This window comes from Dendrobates tinctorius, unplaced genomic scaffold, assembly GCF_039654945.1.
Source record: "Dendrobates tinctorius isolate UK_male_01 unplaced genomic scaffold, ASM3965494v1 ptg000007l, whole genome shotgun sequence".
In the NCBI taxonomy this organism is placed as follows: Eukaryota; Metazoa; Chordata; class Amphibia; order Anura; family Dendrobatidae; genus Dendrobates; species Dendrobates tinctorius.
In genome coordinates this window covers 44,145,995-44,165,731 of record NW_027361675.1, presented here as the reverse complement: position 1 = coordinate 44,165,731, position 19,737 = coordinate 44,145,995, and the positions used below count along the sequence as shown (strand labels likewise).

At 44.2% G+C, this 19,737-nt stretch overlaps 2 protein-coding genes across 3 annotated transcripts in view; one reads left to right on the top strand and one right to left on the bottom strand.

Moving 5' to 3' along the window:
* TXLNG (taxilin gamma) overlaps positions 1-6,516 on the bottom strand; it is a 72,466-nt gene extending 65,950 nt beyond the window's left edge. Inside the window, exon 1 of one of the 2 annotated variants that reach the window (XM_073574072.1) lies at positions 6,410-6,516. Coding sequence is in view for 1 of the 2 variants with exons in the window: in XM_073574068.1 (XP_073430169.1) it covers positions 5,976-6,044 (69 nt within the window). In the remaining variant the exon portion in view is untranslated. Of the gene's footprint in view, positions 1-5,975; positions 6,109-6,409 lie in introns of those variants that run through there. The other variant, XM_073574068.1, reaches the window with a different exon arrangement.
* Positions 6,263-16,982, top strand: LOC141088141 (DNA-directed RNA polymerase II subunit RPB11-a). The gene is made up of 4 exons (XM_073574077.1): positions 6,263-6,400; positions 14,391-14,480; positions 15,262-15,436; positions 16,814-16,982. Exons 1-4 carry the CDS (start codon positions 6,348-6,350, stop codon positions 16,847-16,849), a joined length of 354 nt encoding a protein of 117 aa, XP_073430178.1. The 5' UTR covers positions 6,263-6,347; the 3' UTR covers positions 16,850-16,982.
* Positions 16,983-19,737: the final 2,755 nt, after the last annotated feature.

The following is a 19,737-nucleotide window of genomic DNA, read 5'->3' as shown; positions in this document are numbered from 1 at the left end:
TCAGATTCTCTCACAGTTGTACCTACGATAAAAATTACCTCTAGATTCTTTATAGGTGGGAAAACTTGCAAAATCGGCAGTGTGTCAAATAATTATTTTCTCCACTGCATGTGGGGCTGACTATGGGGGACAGACAGGCTGGCTGCAGAAGTTATCACAAGAGGGGCTGAGGAGAATATTAAATATATCAGAGACTGTGGGTAACATTATATCTGGCCTGAGGAGACATACCATATAGGATATGTGGGGGCCTCACTGTATATGGGGCTGTGGAGTACATCATACTGTATATTGGGGGATATTGTGCATATCACACTATGGACAGATGTGGTCTCCATCATACCGTGTACGGCAACATTTTGAGGAGTGGTTAGTTTGTAGAGGACAACATGGTGGGCAGTATGAGGAGAGTGGATACGGAGATAGGTCAACGTGAAATGGGGGCACAGGGATGGCGAAAGGTTGGCATTGTGGGGAGACAGTGTGGAGACACAGAGTGTAAGGGAAAACTAGAGAGGGGGCAACCATGGTATAAGCAGTGGTTCATAAGGGCGAATGGTTTGGCGGTTATAGCTGATAATAGCAGTCAGTGTGTTGGGTGTAGCAAATAAAGGCGAGAAAGTGTGGAGGGCATATACTATAGGAGGTTTATTTAGGTAATCGTATGGACAGATATTAAAATGCCCTCTGCATAAAAGTAACACTTATTTTTAAAGGGCACAGTGTGGGTATGTGCTACCAGAAGACTGGAGAAAAGGGAAGTCTGCATAAAAAAGATGTTGATGTGAAAGATGATCATGGAGCCTAAACAAGATTGAGTCTTTTTGTTTCTATCAGAGAAGGGGTCACCCATAACGTACCTGGACGTATATGTTTACTTGTTGATACTGACTATATTTTATCAGTGCTGTGGTTCCTGTATGGTCCGCAGTCTGGTAATGATTGATAACAATGGTAAAGAGATGCTGGGAGTTAAGGTCCAGTTACATTTAGCAATGCACCAGCGATCCCGACGATACAACCCGATCAGGATCGCTGGTGCATCGCTAAGTGGTCGCTAGTGAGCTGCCAAACAGGCAGATCTCACCAGCAATGCAGCAGCGGTTGGCACTTACCTGTCAGACGGCAGCTCTGCTGACGACTTCCACCCGCGTCCATGGAGTCCGCTCGTCGGCGCTAGCAGGAAGCCGACGACGAGAAATGGACCAGGATGATCTCGCGCGTTCAACGATAGCCAGCGGGGAGGCAAGTGTCACTTGTAGCGAGATCGCTAGCAATATCGCTGTTGCGTCACAAAATTGGTGACGCTTTAGCGATATCGCTAGCGATCTCGCCATGTGTGAAGGGGGCTTTAAGGACATACTTGGAGTTGTAGGTTTGAGATACAAATGTATATGGGCCTGACTTAGAATGATTCAGCTAGTCAGTTTCTAATCACGTGATGTCATAGACCTAATGGAAAGGGAAAGAATAAGCTGGGTAGAAAGGAAAAATTAGCTATTGTAAGTACACAGTGCTATATAATAGGATGACTGCAATATATTAAGGGGATAAAAAAAAAAAACTCAAAAATTTTTCCCCTATCCTGAGGGAAGAGGATAATTTTCTGATCACTTGGGGTCCAGCCATCGTGGCCCCCACCAATATCGAGAACTGGGGCCCTGAAGAGTCAATGTTAAATGGAGCATGGGTCGATTATGCGCACTACCGCTCCATTTATTTTTAAAGGGATCATCGGTGATTGCTGAGCATAGGGCTCAGCTGATCTTCAGTGCTCCTATTAGAATGAATGGAGAGGCAGTGCGCATGACCGACCCCCATTCCATTCAGCTGGGCCTGTTCAGAGCCCTGGTTCTCGGGATTATGATCGCCACAGCAGTTGGACCCAGGCCGAGCAAATCAAAAAGTTATCCCCTATCGGGAATAACTTGAGAACACTCCTTTAAAGGGCAGGTTCACTTACATATATTAGAGAGCAACATAAATTTCCATTCCCTAATAGATACTGTAAAGTCACTGTAGCTGTAAATAGCCAATTCCAGGCACATTGGCAATCTAGTGGTGAGAATTACCATAGTCCGGTCCTGGATACTATCATTTCTGATGGTTTTCAGGAGGGTGCATTATAGCTTCTCATTCCTCCTATGTCAGCAGACAGTTTTCCAGGCAGAGGGGATTCTACTGTCTGACTAAGCAGTCAAGGGAAAGGAACCTGAATTGTTTTTATCATCGGTGAACTTACAAGAACACACTCACTTGTGAAAGGAACAATTTTAGGATTATTCCATAAACATATGGACCATGTAAGGAGATACATGGAGTACCATTTTTATGCAAAGTCATGGATTACATGGCAGGCCACACTTAAATAGCTGCTATGCAATACTAAAGCTCCAGGGCAGTGGGGACATGTCTGGTCAGATGCTGCTTACCTTGGCAGGAACAGCTAATCACTGGGGACGGGAAAAGCTGAATGTGGGGCTGATTTCTGCTTTAAATAAGAAAGTATCTACATGAACAAACTCCTGTAAAAGGTGTTTTGCGGGCTTAGAGCATCAATGGCCTATTGTAAGGTGCAGCCTCTTCAATAGTCACATTGTTCACATACCCGTTGTCTAACAAACCTGTAAATCCCTTCATGACATATGCACTGGGAGGGCACACGATAGCTGATTTACTCAGTTGTCATGTGCCCCTAACAGCCATGGGTGGAATCGTGATCCACCTGCAGCTGTTAACATGTTAAATTCAGGTCTAAATCTCTGACAGCGGCATTTAACATGAATGGGCCAGAAGCGCATCACTAACTCTGTCCACAGTGCCCCGTCACAGGATTGTAGGGTGCCAACTGAGTGGTATGACGAGTTCTGCAGGAGACCCACGTGGTTATCATTGCCAATCTGCTACACATAGAGCTGAAGCCCTGCTATGTGTAGTACAAGTGATCAGACGATTGCAGCTTCAAGTCTCCTAATAAAACTATTGAAGTAAAAAGTGTGTGTATATATATTACATACACACATTTTTTTTTTTTCTTCATCACCCCCCTTTGCCCCATTCAAAATAAAAAAATGCACATATTTGGTATTCAGAAACCCCTGATCAAAACATAAAAATTAACCCAATCGGTAAATGACGTAATGAGAACAAACTTCAAAACGCCAGAAATACAGAATTACATTGCAATAACAGGCAATCAAAAGATCATAGCTACACCAAAACTGTATCGATAAAAACTCAGTTTGGTGTGCAAAAATGAGCCCTCACCCAACCTTAGATCCTGAAAAACGAAGACGCTACGAGTCTCTGAAAATGGTGGCAATTTTTTTTTTTTTGCTATTTTTCTTAAAACAAACTTTGGATTTTTTTCACCACTTAGATAAAAAAAGAACCTAGACATGTTTGGAGTCTATGAACTCGTAATGACCTGTAGAATCATAACAGCAGGTCAGTGTAAGCATTTTGTGAACATGGTAAGTAAAAAAATTTTTTTTAAAAAAACATTGTGGAGCTGCACTTTATTTGCAATTTCACTGCCCTTGGAATTTTTCCCACCCGAGTTTTCAAGTACATTATATGGTAAAATCAATGGTGTCGTTCAAAAGTACAACTCGTCTCACAAAAAAGCCCTCACATGGCCATCTTGAAGGGGAAAATAACAAAGTTATGGCTCTGGGAAGAAGGGGAGGGAAAAATGAAAACGTAAAAACTAAAAATGTCTTTGAGGTTAAGGGTTTTTCTTAATACATACACCAGGGCATAGCTATCAGATAACCTATAAGTAGATAAGTCAGGAGCCACTTCAAGGCTAGGATTTTGTGTGCTTAAAAAAGAGAATATTGCCATTTCCATTATGATTAGCTCACCATGTCTATCCTATTCCTGCATTAAATGTGATAAAACAATGTCTACAACACTCACATCAAGTAATGGTGTAGGGCAATGCCTGCTCACATCCATTGTGGCCTCCACCTAACACCCTATGCAATGTGCTTAAAGGGGTTGTCCGGGAGTTACTCTGTCCATAACCATTAGATAGCTCAGCTGACCCCTCTCCCCTGACTGCGCCATATACAGGAACTCTCGGCTCGCCCGGGCGCTTGTCTTCTCAATGAGAGATTCAGTCAAAACCATCTGGCACATGTGTATTTCCCTGCCAAACAAAAGGATCCGGCAAATGAACTCCAACATGATCGGCCAGTGGACAGCTGGGAGGCCAACATACCCATTAGATAATCAGCTGGTTCGGACCACTTCAAATGTGTACGGAGTATAAAGAAGGGAAACTTGCTGCAGGTAGAGTTCTAAAATGAAAAGACAGCCATCACGCACCTGTACAACCTCACCTCCCTCCCCACTGATCTACTAGACTCCATCGGCATTTTTGTTTCTGGCATAACTTATATCTGAATGTGACTGGAGAAGCCAATCACTGGCCAAGGAAGTGACAAGGACATATTTGGTAGGAGACAGTGTCATCTGTGTGACGTCAGTGTTTAGCATTAAAGAGCATAGGAGAAGCAGTGTCATCTTACTTATCCGTCCGTGAAACACGCTGACTGTAAAAACGGACACACGGCCCAAACACTGATGACACACTGATGGTAAAACTGGACACACAGACCGTACACTGACTGTAAAACCAGACCGTACACTGATGACACACGGACCGTACACTAACACACTGATGGCAAAACCGCACACACGGTGGACCCGACACTTGCCGCAAAACCGCACACACGGTGGACCCGACACTTGCCGCAAAACCGCACACACGGTGGACCCGACACTTGCCGCAAAACCGCACACACGGTGGACCCGACACTTGCCGCAAAACCGCACACACGGTGGACCCGACACTTGCCGCAAAACCGCACACACGGTGGACCCGACACTTGCCGCAAAACCGCACACACGGTGGACCCGACACTTGCCGCAAAACCGCACACACGGTGGACCCGACACTTGCCGCAAAACCGCACACACGGTGGACCCGACACTTGCCGCAAAACCGCACACACGGTGGACCCGACACTTGCCGCAAAACCGCACACACGGTGGACCCGACACTTGCCGCAAAACCGCACACACGGTGGACCCGACACTTGCCGCAAAACCGCACACACGGTGGACCCGACACTTGCCGCAAAACCGCACACACGGTGGACCCGACACTTGCCGCAAAACCGCACACACGGTGGACCCGACACTTGCCGCAAAACCGCACACACGGTGGACCCGACACTTGCCGCAAAACCGCACACACGGTGGACCCGACACTTACGACACACTGATGGTAAAACCAAACACACGGTGGAACCTACACTTATGGTAAAACCGCACACACGGCGGACCCTACACCGATAACCGCAGGACCATTTCTTCATGTACGTGTTTAAACACTCATGTGAGGGGAGAAGCAGGGGCCTGGAAGGACAGTATGTGGGTCTTTCTTTAAGACCACCATGGGCCCATTTGTACAGTAGTGGACATCCCCTTTAACAAGCGAGGTATTTTTTTTTCTCTTTTTTCTAAGGTTTCCTGCTGCTCATTTCTTTACCCCTCGATGATCCCCACAGTGACAAGACCACTATAACTTTGGCAGATCATGACACCGTGCCGTTACGTGCCCTACACAAGGGTCTGGGCTAATCGCAAGGGATTCTTTACCCCTTGAAGACCCCCATAGTGTCAAGAAAGTGATTCCTTGGAGAAAACTGGTGGCGATACCAGGGGGTCACCAAGTGCTTCTCACCCCCCCACAAAAAAAAAATATGAGAAACCCCACAGGCTACTTTCTGGGGCAGTGGAGGGAGTCCCGCTGGGGACCACCCTGCTGTCACAGCTTCCAACCATGTGTGCAGTCAGCACGATGAGAAGTGCCTGCAGGAGGACAGGTGTGTGCATACCCCGAGCTCCTCCTCGTGTGCCCGCCGCCCGGGGACAGCAGGCACACAAGTCCTACGCGCCATTACCTGCTCAGACCCGTGCAGCCTCCCCGCGTCGTCCGCACCGTCACTTGCTGCCTCTACCTGGCACGACATGGTGTGACGCAGTCTTGGAAGTGCCGCGCTATCCGCCAGCAGAGAAGTCCCTAGCGCAGCGCTCTCACACTCAGAACCCCGCAAGCCAGCAGCCAATCAGAAGAAGGGCAACACTACTGAGCGCTGCAGCCTCCGCACACGTGACCGGCGTGCAGGAAGACGGAAGCACCGTGGAAGCCATTTTTTAAAAGGGTAACCACGATCGTAAAACCGCGCTCGGCAGCTCCGTATGTGAAGCGCAGTGCGCCTGCGCCGTGCTGTGTGAGTCCTTAGCGAGGAAGGAAACAGTCGCTTGGCACCAAGATGAACGCGCCGCCGGCCTTTGAGTCTTTCCTACTGTTTGAGGGCGAAAAAAAGTGAGTTACCGGAAAGCGAGAGCTGTCGTTATGTGTCGTGTGATATTTCCTGGCTCCTTTCAGTCCCTCACCTCGGAAGAGGGGAGTTCTCTGTGCCCTTCAGTTCTGGGGGGAAACAAACTTGAGTGGAGCCACTTTCCTAGCTTTTTAACCCTTCCAGGACTGGGCCAGATATTTTCCTCCCTTTCAGAAGTTTGTTTTTCTTTCCATCCTTTTGCTGCTGGACGATTTGCAGTTTTAATGACACAGTTCACATTACCGTATAACGTGCAGAAAAGCGGGGAAGAAACCCTAGCTGGGTGCAATGGTGCAGAGACTGGTCAATGGCCTGACGAGCCATCCTTCTCCTCTGGTATTCTAGAACATATCATAGGAGGGAGAAATAAATGGGAAATCTGACTTTTTTTTTTTTTTTTTGTGGTTGCTGTTATTCGGTGAATGACAGCTGTCGCAACACTGGAGACTGTAAAAACAGACCCGAATCATGTTCTCCAGGGTCCCACCCCTGCCGGTAGCTGAGCCTCTGGAGATGTTCCAACCCTTTTTTCTCAGCGCCGTTAAAAGCGGCGCTGAAGAATAAGTACCCTTAGCTATATATGGCAGTACATGGTGCATTACTAGAGTGAAGTCCTGTGCTATGCACGGCCCACCTGTTCATAACAAACGGAAACATTGGGCCCATTCTGTCATTTATTTATTTTTAAAGGGGTTGTCCACCAATTAAGCATTAACCCTTATACTCGCCTCAGGAGTCCTTCCAGCAGTGTAGGCATTGGCTCTCCTGGGGCTCATGGGACATTGCCACGCAATCCCTTCCAGCCATTCAGCGCTGCCTTTTCTCCTAAGGATGCAATTGACATCCGGAGTAAAGGGGGTTTTACACATAGCGATATCGCTGTAAAGTCACCGATTTTGTGACGTTATAGTAATATTGCTAGCGACATCGCTATGTGTGATACTTACCGCCGACCGCTCCCCCGCTGGTTATCGCGCGAGAATGTCCGGCTCCATTTCTCGTCGGGCGCTTCCTACTGGGTTTCCTGCTGTGACGACGAGCGACGCTGGAGGCGGGCGGGAGGACGTCAGGATCACTGAGTGTGAAAGGTGAGTATCGTGCGCTGCGTCGCTGCTACATCGCTGTGAGATCTTCAGGTGTGAAAGCTCACTAGCGATCATTTAGCGATGCACCAGCGATCCTGACCGGGTCGCTGGTGCATCGCTAAATGTAAAGGGGCCTTAAGTGAGAGCTGCTGCTGTTCTCACTTCTTCCAGATGTCTTGTTTGTCGCTAGGTGAGAAGCCAGCGCTTATTGCATGACATAATGTCCTGAGAGCCAACACAGAAGATGACTTATAAGTGTTATTTTTACTGGCAGAAACAGGGATTAAGAGTGAGTTGTCCGAGCAGTGGACAACCTTTTAAAGTGACTTATCTTTAGGGTGTGTGCACACTAGGGTGACCGGATCTCATATGGGGGAGAAAAAATGTCAGAATCTTGTTCATCTGGACCCCACAAAACGATTCCCCTTTCCAGATATTGAGAGAGCCAAAATTTGAGCTCGATCAAACGACGTTAACCCGTGCCGCTCGTCGCTCAAAGTTTAAAAAAAATCCAAATTGAGGTATTTTAAGATTTAGGTATTTTGCATAGTCTGTTAGACTATAAAGAATGTGACAACAACATTGCAGAAATAGCCCTGACCAAATTTTCGAACCATTTGTGGTATTTGAATGCAGAGTTGGTGGGATTATGGTTTTTTGATCCCACCATTACAGACAATGAAAAGTTGTTAATGGCTAATAAATTGCTCAGTAGCACAGATGAACCATCAGAGCACGCTAACCTACATGAGTTGATAATTTTACATAGTTATCTAATCTATTCTAGAGCTTTTGTTAAAGTAGTTTTTGAAACGTCAGAATATAATGCTCGGCATTTGCTTACAACTTGCAGGACATATTGCTTTTGTTCTTCATCTTTTGTCAGAAGGTCGTTAAAGTCGGTTACTTCCAACCTCTTTTAATTTTTCTTTCCTAACTTTTGGCTTTACAACCCTAGCGTGCTCTGATGGTTCATCTGTGCTACTGAGCAATTTATTAGCCATTAACAACTTTTCATTGTCTGTAATGGTGGGATCAAAAAACGATAATCCCACCAACTCTGCATTCAAATACCACAAATGGTTCGAAAATTTGGTCAGGGCTATATCTGCAATGTTGTTGTCACATTCTTTATTTTTTCAAACTTTGAGCGACGAGCGGCACGGGTTAACGTCGTTTGATCGAGCTCAAATTTTGGCTATCTCAATATCTGGAAAGGGGAATCGTTTTGTGGGGTCCAGACGGACAAAATTCCGACATCGATTTTTTGCGGTCACCCTAGTGCACACGCTGCGGATTCTGCTGCGGTTCCACAGCGGTTTTGTCCGCTGCGGGTCCACAGCAGTTTTTGCTGCGGTGTACAGTACCATTATTCCCTATGGGAATACAAAACCGCTGTGCAGACGCTGCGGATTTTTCCGCGGTTTTGAAACCGCAGAAAGAATTGACATGTCAATTCTTTCTGCGGATTCCGCTGCAGTTTGCCATCTCCTCCATTGAGGAGATGAAAAACCACAGGTAAAACCGCAGGTCTTTTGACCTGCAGATTTACCTGCGGATTTTACAAAATTCGCGCGGCCAAATCCATAGAGCATTCCGCAGCGTGTGCACGTACCCTTAGTGTTTGGGCCAAATTCTTCAAAATGCAACAAAAGGTTCATGAATTTTTCCCACAATATATGCTCTTTATTTTTTGTCTTTTACCTGTTTTGCACCTTTTCACAGCAAAACATTCTCATATTCCATTAAAATGTGCAATATGTCTAATATTCGCGCACATAATTCTCCCGTAAAAAGTAAAATCACTCCACTGAAGTACATTTATACCAAAAATGTTAAGACTTCTTACAAAGTCGCCGTTGATGAATTAGCAAAAAACAAAAAAGCAAATTCACAATGACCAACATTAAAGAATAACTGTCATTTTAATTTTCATAAATCAATAGTACATGAGAAAATAAGAAACTTTGTTAGATATCTTATCAGAGAAATCTGCTTCCTTCTCCAGCAGGACAAATCATTTATTGTAAACTTCCAGGTAAATATTCAGTCAAGACAGATTATTACATTACTGAAATAGGAGAGGAAAGTTGGTGCTTAGAAAATTCTATGTAGACAGGAGGAAATGAATAGTGAAATGAATGGTGTTATTTAAAACTGTGGACAGAAATTTGAAAATGTTCTGTGAAGAAGAGGAGAAAAAATCTAAAGTGCAAAATATAAAAACTGCCATGTCAGGAAGGCGTTAAAGAGGAAATATGCGCATCGCTGACCCCCGTCACGTGATCAGGGGTCAACGATGCGTTGGCATAACAACCAGAGGTCTCCTAGAGACCTATGTTTGTTGATGCCCGATTGCTATGAGCACCACCTAGTGGTCGGCGCTCATAGCAGTGCTGTAAATCTGCTACATATAGGCGATCTGCTCATCGCCTATATGTAGCAGAGCCGATCAAGTTGTGGCAGCTTCTGGCCTCCCATGGAGGCTATTGAAGCATGCCAAAAGTAAAAAAAAAAAAAAAATTTTTTTAAAAATATGAAAAAAAAGTTTAATTTCAGGGCTGTGGAGTCGGTAAGCCAAACCTGAAACTCCGACTCCTCAATTTCCCTTCCACCGACTCCCACATATATTGCTTATATTTAAGTGAAAAATTTATTGTAGTACAATGTGAACTTCAGACATTTAATCATTTTTATGATACAATAATCAAGATATTGAGATGGAACACAATATCTATTTATTGGAATAAAACTTTAGAATACAAAAACTGTAATAAATTGTAAATATGTAATACACTATGTAATATCGATTATTTATATATATATATATATCTCGTGTGTGTGCAGAGGTCGCATTAATGCCTGTCTGGGCGTCTATGACGCCCAGGCAGGTGAAAAAACGCCTTCAGATTTGTACGATACGTCCAAGGGACGCATCGTTCTAACCTACAGTGGCAGCGAGTTGGACGGAACTGGGGAAAGGGCAGTATCAGAGCTGCACTTGCGCTCAGTGACAGGCCGTCTACATTGCAGCTGCACTTGCGCTCAGTCCTTCCCTCTCCTTCTTCTTCTTACCGGAAGTATCCCCGCCCCCACCACGGGCACCGGAAACACACTCGGCGCCCCAAGTTATTGTGCGCGGGAGAGCGAAAGATGGCGGCGAATATGTACCGGGTGGGCGGTGAGTGCCGGATCCTCAGCCCTCGGGGACTGTGGGGAGGGCTGTGTGCTGCTCGTCCATGCTCCTGTCTGCTGTAATGGAGTGCGGGCCGCGGTAACCGGCCACAGGCCTCCGTGCTGCCTGCTCCCCTCACTGTGCTTCCTGGCCGGCCTGCAGGGGGCGCACGAGGCATGTTGTGTCCCTGTACGACCCCCGGGGGTCTCCCTTCTAGCAGTGGGTGATGTTCTGGAATCTTCTATATGTGAATGGACTGATTTCTGTCCGGGGCATTTTATCTCTTTAACGCCCCCAGTTTCTGGTCCCGGTTCTGTTCCGATTCCCGATTCATCTCCACAATATGGAAAAATCAGCAAAATCCGCGTCTGCGGAATGTTCCCCCTTCCAAGGTTGCAAGCGGATTTAAATCCCTTTTATAAGGTGTCTTCAGAGGTCGCATTAACGCCTGTCTGGGCGTCTATGACGCACAGGCAGGCGTAAAAAACGCCTTCAGATTAGTACGATACGTCCACGGGACGCATCGTTCTAAGCTACAGTGGCAGCGGGTTGGACGGAGCTGGGGAAAGGGCAGTATCAGATGTTGCGGAGCGACTCACGTCATCGCGGCGCACCCTCTGTGCTTGTCTCTCAGCGGGTGGTAGCGTGCAGCAGCGGCCGTACAGACACGTGACCCGCGCGACTGACGTCATCGCGGCGCGCTCTCTCTGTGCATCTCAGCGTGTGTAGCATCAATTTTAATTCATACAAATTGCGTACTCCTCCTTGGTGAAAAATACTCCTCAAAAATATTGGGAGGAGTATTTTTACTCCTCTGAAAAATATGTAGCGTGACCTCTGTGTGTGTGTGTGTGTGTGTGTGTATGTGTGTATATATATATATATATATATATATATATATATATACAATGTAATAATCTATGTAAGTGGCAAAAACAGTTTTCAACAAAAACATACTAAATAACATTTGTGCAGTCTATGAATTTGTTCTAAGAAATAGAATTGCCTCCATCAGATCCTCCTTCATAGATGACCTCAAATCTGACCTAATAATTTTAAGGCCAGAGAACAACCTCCCTACACTAATTTGGGTCTGGAGGCAAAGCCGTATCCACATGGGCAACATCTGTAACAATTTCCGGGTATAAAGGAATTGCCTCATGCACAGTCAGTTTTGATGAACGGTTGAATTTTTCTATTTCTTTGAGAGCAAGTGAAACATTTTGCTGAAATATGGTTAATCTGCTTGCTATAGGAGACGGAGTGAAATCTTTTTCCTTGCAGCAACGCTTTGCCTGCTCCATGTCATCCAAATACTTGTCAAAGTCAAACTCCTCATCTGATGAGGATTAAGATATGGCAGCAGTAGCACTGTCAGGACCCAAGTCCTCTTGCGCCTGGCAGTCCTCCTGTAGGCCACTCATCCTAACTGCTACCTCAGTCAGAGCTTCTTTTCCTTTAGTAAACGGTTGATCATCAAGCAATATACGATGACTGGGGTCCACATAAACAGCTGCCCGAAAATTTTTATTTTCCAATAGCTGTGTCTCTCTCTGTTTCATTGAAGCAGAAATGCCATCTGCGATTAAACCTCCTCTTTGGGACAGGCAAAATAGCAAGTTCTTCCACTCCCTTATGAAAATGCCAGGAGTTAAGTCCTCAGCTTGTAATTTTTTAGTCACTGTAAATGGGTGATTTAGAAATTCCTTCAATTCAGACATCTTTGTCCATTGACCTTCATCTAGGGTTACCTGAGGGTTCGCCATATCTATAAGAAACGGTTTTAGTTCAAGCAATCGCTCAATCATTGAATAAGTGCTGCCCTACCGAGTGGCTTGATCGACAATTGCCCCTTTCCCAGCACGTCTCTTCAAGATGGAATCAATTTTAGGGGTTCTGGCGGCAATAACCAATTTCCTCACTTTTCCAATCAGATTTCCAGCTTGTCCCTCTTGCAGACTATCTCTTATTGCCAGCTGCAGCGTGTGCACAACACAGCGCATGTGATGAATATGAAAGTGTTTTGATTCGAAGCAACTTCAACAAGATCATCTATTTCTAAAGTATAATTTTGCTGTTCTTCTGGTGTAATATCTGTTTGTTCCTCAGTTACATGAACAGCACTGTGGCCTTCCATCTCAAACATACTGAATCCTAAATCTTCTTCTAGCTGTTGTTCATTACTCTCATTCATCAGTTTAATTGTACTTATCATGTTTGAAGCATTATCCGTTACAATAGCAAGAACCTGTTCTTGTGTGAATGTAGCCTTAGATCAGGAATAGAACAGCCATTTATAGGACATTTCATAACTTTCCCAAATTCCTATGAAAAATTTTCAGCACATTCTGCATTGAACTACTGTACCCAATTATATATTTTAGGAGTCGGTCCATTTTATACCAACTCCGACTCCACCAAAATGAGCACCAACTCCGACTCCACAGCCCTGCTCGCAATGACCTGGAGAATCATAATGGCAGGTCTGTTTTAGCATTTTAGGGAACCTAGTAAAAAAAAAAAAAAGTGTGAGATTGCACTTTTTTTTTTTTTGCAATTTCACCGCGCTTGGAATTTTTTTCTGTTTTCAAGGACACAACATGCTAAAACCAATGATGTCTTTCAAAAGTACAACTCGTCCCACAAAAAATAAGCCCTCACATGGCCATATTGATGGAAAAATAAAAGTTATGTCTCTGGGAAGAAAGGGAGCAAAAAACAAACGCAAAACCGAAAAAAGTTCCGTCATTAAGGGGTTAAATACCACTGTCAGAGGTTGCAGGCAACACTTATGGGACTAACGGCCGCAGGTGGAGCTCGGCTCCACACACTGCTGTTAAAAGTTAGAAATTCTCTACAATATCTAAGTTTATAATGTGGATTTTGCTGCAGAAACTCCACATTGTATACATCTACCTTTTTATATTAGAAATGCCTTGAGTTGATATTAGTATAGCAAACTCGTGTGAGTAGGACTAGCAGATTTTGACCACTGGACATAAGATGTAAGTTATATTGCCAATGGTAAATGTAAACTAATCAAGGGACAAGTCAATAAGCCATGTAAACCCAGCTTGGACATGCACAGTTTGTATTGGTATCTCCTATTAATGAATGAATCCGGCACTCATTAGATAATGAATGTAAAAATACTTTTCTTTGCCGTCTCATCTGTACACATAAATTATTACACATTTCGGGCTAATATAAATGTCAAGCTTTAGGATGTGTGCCCACGTAGCGTTTTTTTTAAGTGTTTCTGCAGCGCTTTTTGACAAGCGATTCTGCTGCAGAAACGCTTAAGAAAAGGATCCAATTGATTTTTAATGAAAAACGCACATGTGGTGTGTTTTTAACCGCTGCGGAAACGCTTAGCGGTTAAAAACGCAGCATGTTCATTAATTTTGCGGAATCACACGCGATTCCGCATACCATCAATTATATGGGCAAAAACTCTTGACAAACTCTTACAAAAGCGCGTAAAAAAACGCATGTGTTTTCCCGGGAGCAGGGTGTGCGATTCTGCTCAGGTTTATTCTGCTTCAGAATCGCTACGTGGGCACATAGCCTTAATGTGATGTTCCAAAAAGATGAGTCTTTTATATGTGCTATCCCAACCCTTCCATTTCTTATAGTATGACAATCGATTACATTTTTGTATATGTGATAAAATGACAAATTGTAATGCTGTCTTTTTTTTTTTTTTTCCTGTAGGATAACAATTACTAAGGACACAAAAGTGCCAAATGCCTGTCTGTTTACCATAAACAAGGAGGACCACACAATTGGAAATATAATTAAATCGTAAGTCTTAATTCATGCTGCTACACAAAAAAAATCTAATTAAAGCTACTTGTATATTTAAGGCTCTGTTGCATTCCAAACTTATGCCAGAGGTATTAATTGAGAAGATTCCCCAATAAGTCCAATGGAAATCTCCGCTGTATGCCACTGTAGGCATGTACTGCTCATAGCTTGCTTCTACATAGAAACGCATAGTCAATTATACCTTTCTGTGCAGTATAAAATAAGGCATGATGTATGCTACCTTGGCAGCTACTGAAAGGGCACTCATGTGGCCTACATAAGATGAATTGAGCCTATGGTCATTTTGGCTGTCTATTGCTCTGATCTAGGGTTTTGAGGGGTTGTCTCATTTTATTAAATGACTAAAATTGCAAAGAACTTGTAAAAACAAGCAACTTTGTAACTTACCTCTTGCTAAAATATGTTTCCATGCTCAAGAATGGAGGACTTTTTAAAGTCTATATTTCACATCTGATTACAAAGGTTACTGGCCATCTTCCATGTCCCTGTGCAGGTTGTGCCAGGGCTCAGTCACGCTGCGGCTCAAACTGTCATCAGGACCGCACAGTTTTTCCATCAAAGAGAAAGGCAGGGGAGTGGTGCACTCCTGAAGATAGGATCTCGAGACATTTTTAATTTACGATATTTAGCCCATGTCCTTGCTTCTACTACATCAGTAATGGCACATGAAGAGCACCACTGATACACATCTGCTTTTCTAAGATGGATTTTATATTAACTTGAGTAAGTGTGTATGCTCTTTTCTGTTGTTTTGCAGGCAACTGTTGAAAGATCCCCAGGTCCTCTTTGCTGGATACAAAGTACCACATCCGCTGGAACATAAAATTATTATAAGAGTCCAGACAACGCCTGAATATAGTCCTCAGGAGGCATTTACTAATGCTATTACAGACTTGATTAGTGAGTTGTCTTTGTTGGAAGAAAGATTTAGAGTAAGTACTGATCTGCTAGAATGTGTTTTTTGTTTTTTGCGGCAATATATGTGCATTTGATTTATTTTTATCTGCGTTTATTATTATTAATTTGAATGGGCAAACAAAGCGTTAAAAACACTTAAAGAATTAGCATGCTGCAGATTTGAATAAAACACGTTGGTGCAAATCTGAAAGAAAAAGAAAAGCTAGGTAACTTAAGATTCCAAAAATCTAATATAACTGAAAAATGCAACAACATCTATGCAGCGCTATGGATGCAGCGTATTTTCACTGGATCCAAAGCACTAAGTTCTAATCATGCAGGTAAATCCTCATGTGTTCACTGAACAATGCGGATTTACCACATCCGATACATATCTAGTGTGGAAATTTCTATTGCGGAGACTAGCGTCTCCGCAACAGAAATTGACATGTTGCGGTCTATAAACCCGTGCTGTGAGGATGGGATTTCTATAAATCCCACCTACAATGATTGTACTGTACAATGCAAAGTGCGCTGCTTCCAAAACGCTGCTGTTCTTGATCATTGGCACGTACTCAAACTACCTTGTAGTGGGACAAAGTCTCCATAAATGTAAGTCAGAAACCACACATATGCCATGATTACTAAAGGAGGTGGTTATATAGGCAAAATAAGCAACTTTTTTTTTTATATGAACCAATGGATCACTATAAGCTGTATAGGAGGAGAGATGACAGTAACAGGTTGCGATTATCAAAAAGGGTGTTGACATAAAGAAAATTTACTGTATTCTGCTTCCTGTGTTGACTACAGTCTGTATAGAATCTCTTAGTGGTAAATCCTTCACAGTTAGTAAACAGCACACACTTTCACTAGTGACATTTCCCTGAATTCAGTGTCTCAGCCTCTATCTCCTGCTGTTTTCACATTACATAGCAGAAACCCGCTGACCGATTCCCTTTAATGAATCAGGAGCATCTGACTCTAGTATCCTCTTTATCAATCCCAGCATGAAAACTGCCGATCTTCACAAATCTGGGCTTTAGTTTAAACACATTGGTTAGCTTTGTACAAGAAATTCTCATTTTTGGTACATGTGACACATTTAGACAATACACTTTCTATTTCATCATATCTCTTTTAACTAGACAATGCCCATTGGAGGGTAAGGTACAGAAAGTGGTATATGGTGCAAGTCAGGAAAGATTTTCGGCACAAATTGCTCCAGACGTTTGGCACATTTAGCTTCATAAATCCCCTCCATTGTATTTATTCCGTTATGATCATTGGTAACGTGAAATGTTGAAATTTACAGTATTGGTTGTAGTTAAGTGGGTTTTATTCATACAGGGCTATGCTGCCTACTACATGAACCAGTATCATATGTTAATTGTTGTTGTTTATTTCTGCAGGTTGCCATTAAGGATAAACAAGAGGGAATTGAATGAATCTGTCTGGAGAATGTTTCTTGCTATAACTTGTTGCAGCTTCAACATTTCTCTTTTCTGTGGGGAACTGTGAATAGTGTTTGTGTTTTTTGTTTTTGTTTTTTTTTATTAAACTAATCTTTCTTTTGTTTGACTTTCACTTCAATTTTTTTTTATTAGAGGGTTAGCTCTTAAATAGGTCACACTCTCTGGCAGCAACTACAATGTATACTTCTGCATTATATCAACCACTCATCACTATGATTATTTGTCCACCGGAAAGCGGTGGTGTCAAGGCATTTTTCTCGGAGACCCTGCCCATATGTATTGGGAGTATCTGTGAATTATTCTGTTCCTACGTTTTTCCTTTATAACATTGATGGCTGAGCTGGTATAATGTTTCCACTTTTCCATGGGGCATGTCCAGGGAGATTGAAGCCACTCCCATGTTCACGCACACTTTCCCCACCCACAAAATACAGGTAACGTTAAGTAAAAGCGCTTTCCCCGTTTTACTCCACCTGTACCTTCATTTATAGTCTCATTACCTCCTGTCCAGTCCACATTGTTCCAGTCACGGTCATTCACATCTTCGTGCAGTATTAAAGGGGTTTTTACAAGTTTTTTGAAAATTTGTACAAAAGAAACCCTGCTCAAATTGGAAAGGATGACCACCTGTCAATCTGTCATTTCAACTGTCTGCTGTACCAAATCTCTGAACTCAGCAGCCACAAGACAAACATGCTCAAAATGCTGCCATACCATGACCAGACCACATATTATCACCACATACTGACCAAATACCACATACAGGGGATAAATACCACCATACCATGATCTGACCACATATTACCACCACAGTGAGTGGATAATACCACATACGAAGGAGAAATTCCACCACGCCATGATCAGACAACATATTACCACCCCATAGTGACTGAACACTGATCATTCATAAAAGCCATAATACTGATAACACTAATATTACCATTAGTGCCATTATACGCAGGACCTGTGTACAGATAATATAGTGCTCACCGGTGCCATTATACACAGGAGCTCTGTATATAGTGTACAGGTAATATAGTGATCACCAGAGACATTGACCTGAGCTCTGCATATCTATGTATTTAATTGCCTTAAATTGTCTGTCATCCACTTCCGTCTGGATGTCCCTGAATCCCACAATCCACTGCGCCGTACCGGAAGTACGCCGACCGCCATTTTGGAACACCCAAGTGATGCCGCTCGGATCCAGGCCACCGCTGCGATCCCAACCGCTGCTGGGAACCCTGCTGCCGCTGGGATCCTGGCTGCCGCTGGGATCCGGGCCGCTGCTTGGATCCCAGCCGCCGCTCGGATCCAGGCCACCGCTGCGATCACGAGGCTGTGAAAGGGGTGTAACGAGGGGCTATAAAGAGAGGAGTGTAATGAAGCGGGTGTAATGAGAGGGATGCCGCTGCCGGATCCCCGCCAGGACCCACCACCTTACTACACGCGCAGGATCCCGCCGCTGCCTGCCCACCAACCTCCGTGCAGTCACAGCCGGCAGGAAAGACCGCAGCTTGAGGCCTGTTCTGGAGATTGGGTGCGGCCACCCTCTGGTGGAGCCTCACACCATCTCCAGCACAGGCCGCAAAACACCGTCTTTCCTGCCAGTTGTGACTGCACAGAAGTGGGTGGGCCGCCACTCCCAGCGCCACAAAGCTGTCCGCATCGTGATGTTACTGCCCTCCCGATGCGATAGCATCGGGCACACATCTAGTAGTATATAGTGTAAGTGTACAAGCAATACAATGACTTACCAGTAATGTTTCAAATTTAAATCCTTAATCTTTGCTGCTCTGTGCAGTCAGGTCTAGCTAGTACATAGCCCAAGAAGCTGTGCCAAGCATGTATCCTTGACACAGTGACAAATGAGACACCAGAGTTCTCCACCCTAAGAACTTTCATCAGGATGGAGGTAGAAAATGAGTCCCTCTTGGAGGAAGCTCCACGCAGAGATAGGGCTAAAATTTCTCGCAAATCATCGGCTATATACTCGGACGAAGGGGTTTTACAGGAGTCTTCTGAGTCATCCTCGTCGGAAGATGACTCGGGAGCGGGTTATTGCTTCCCCCTAGAGCAATGTTCCCCCAACTCCAGTCCTCAATAGCCTCCAACGATTCATGTTTTCAGGATTTCCTTAGTATGGCCAAGGTGATAATTGCAGTACCTGCACAGGCAATAATTCCATCACCTGGGCAGTACTAATGAAATCCTGAAAACTTGACCTGTTGGTTGCGCTTAAGGACTGGAGTTGAAGAACACTGCCCTAGCTGAAGTGGATAATTTAGTTAAGGCCCTGAGGTCCAAAATGGGTCTAGTCGACCAGAAGACCAAGACATCTGTCCAGGATGTAATGTTTGGGACCTTGGACAGGAAAAAGTGTAGATCCTTCTCTATGAATGAGAAGGTGCTGGATCTCATTAATAAAGAATAGGAAAGGCCAGATGAGAAGGACCACCTGCCATTCTCCTTTAAAAGGAAGTACCCCTTTGAAGAAGAGGCTACCTCGTCCTGGAATAAAGCGGCAAAATTGGATGTCGCTATATCCAAGACCACAAGGAAAATCATACGTTCCCTTTGAACATGCAAGATTACTGAAAGACTCCCTTGATAGGTTGACACCTTTCTCAAGGCTACCTGGGAGTCAACGGCAGGCGCTCTGAGGACAGCCTTTGCGGAAACCTGTACAGCAAGGTCTCTTATGGTCTGGCTGAGTAGGTTGGAAGTCCAGCTGATGGAAAATTCACCCAGAGACTCCATTCTGGCCACAATCCCAGTAAACAGGGGCGGCAGCCTTCTTATCAGATGCATCGGCCAGACTAACTGCAAGATTTGCATTATCCAATGCAGGCCAGAGAGCA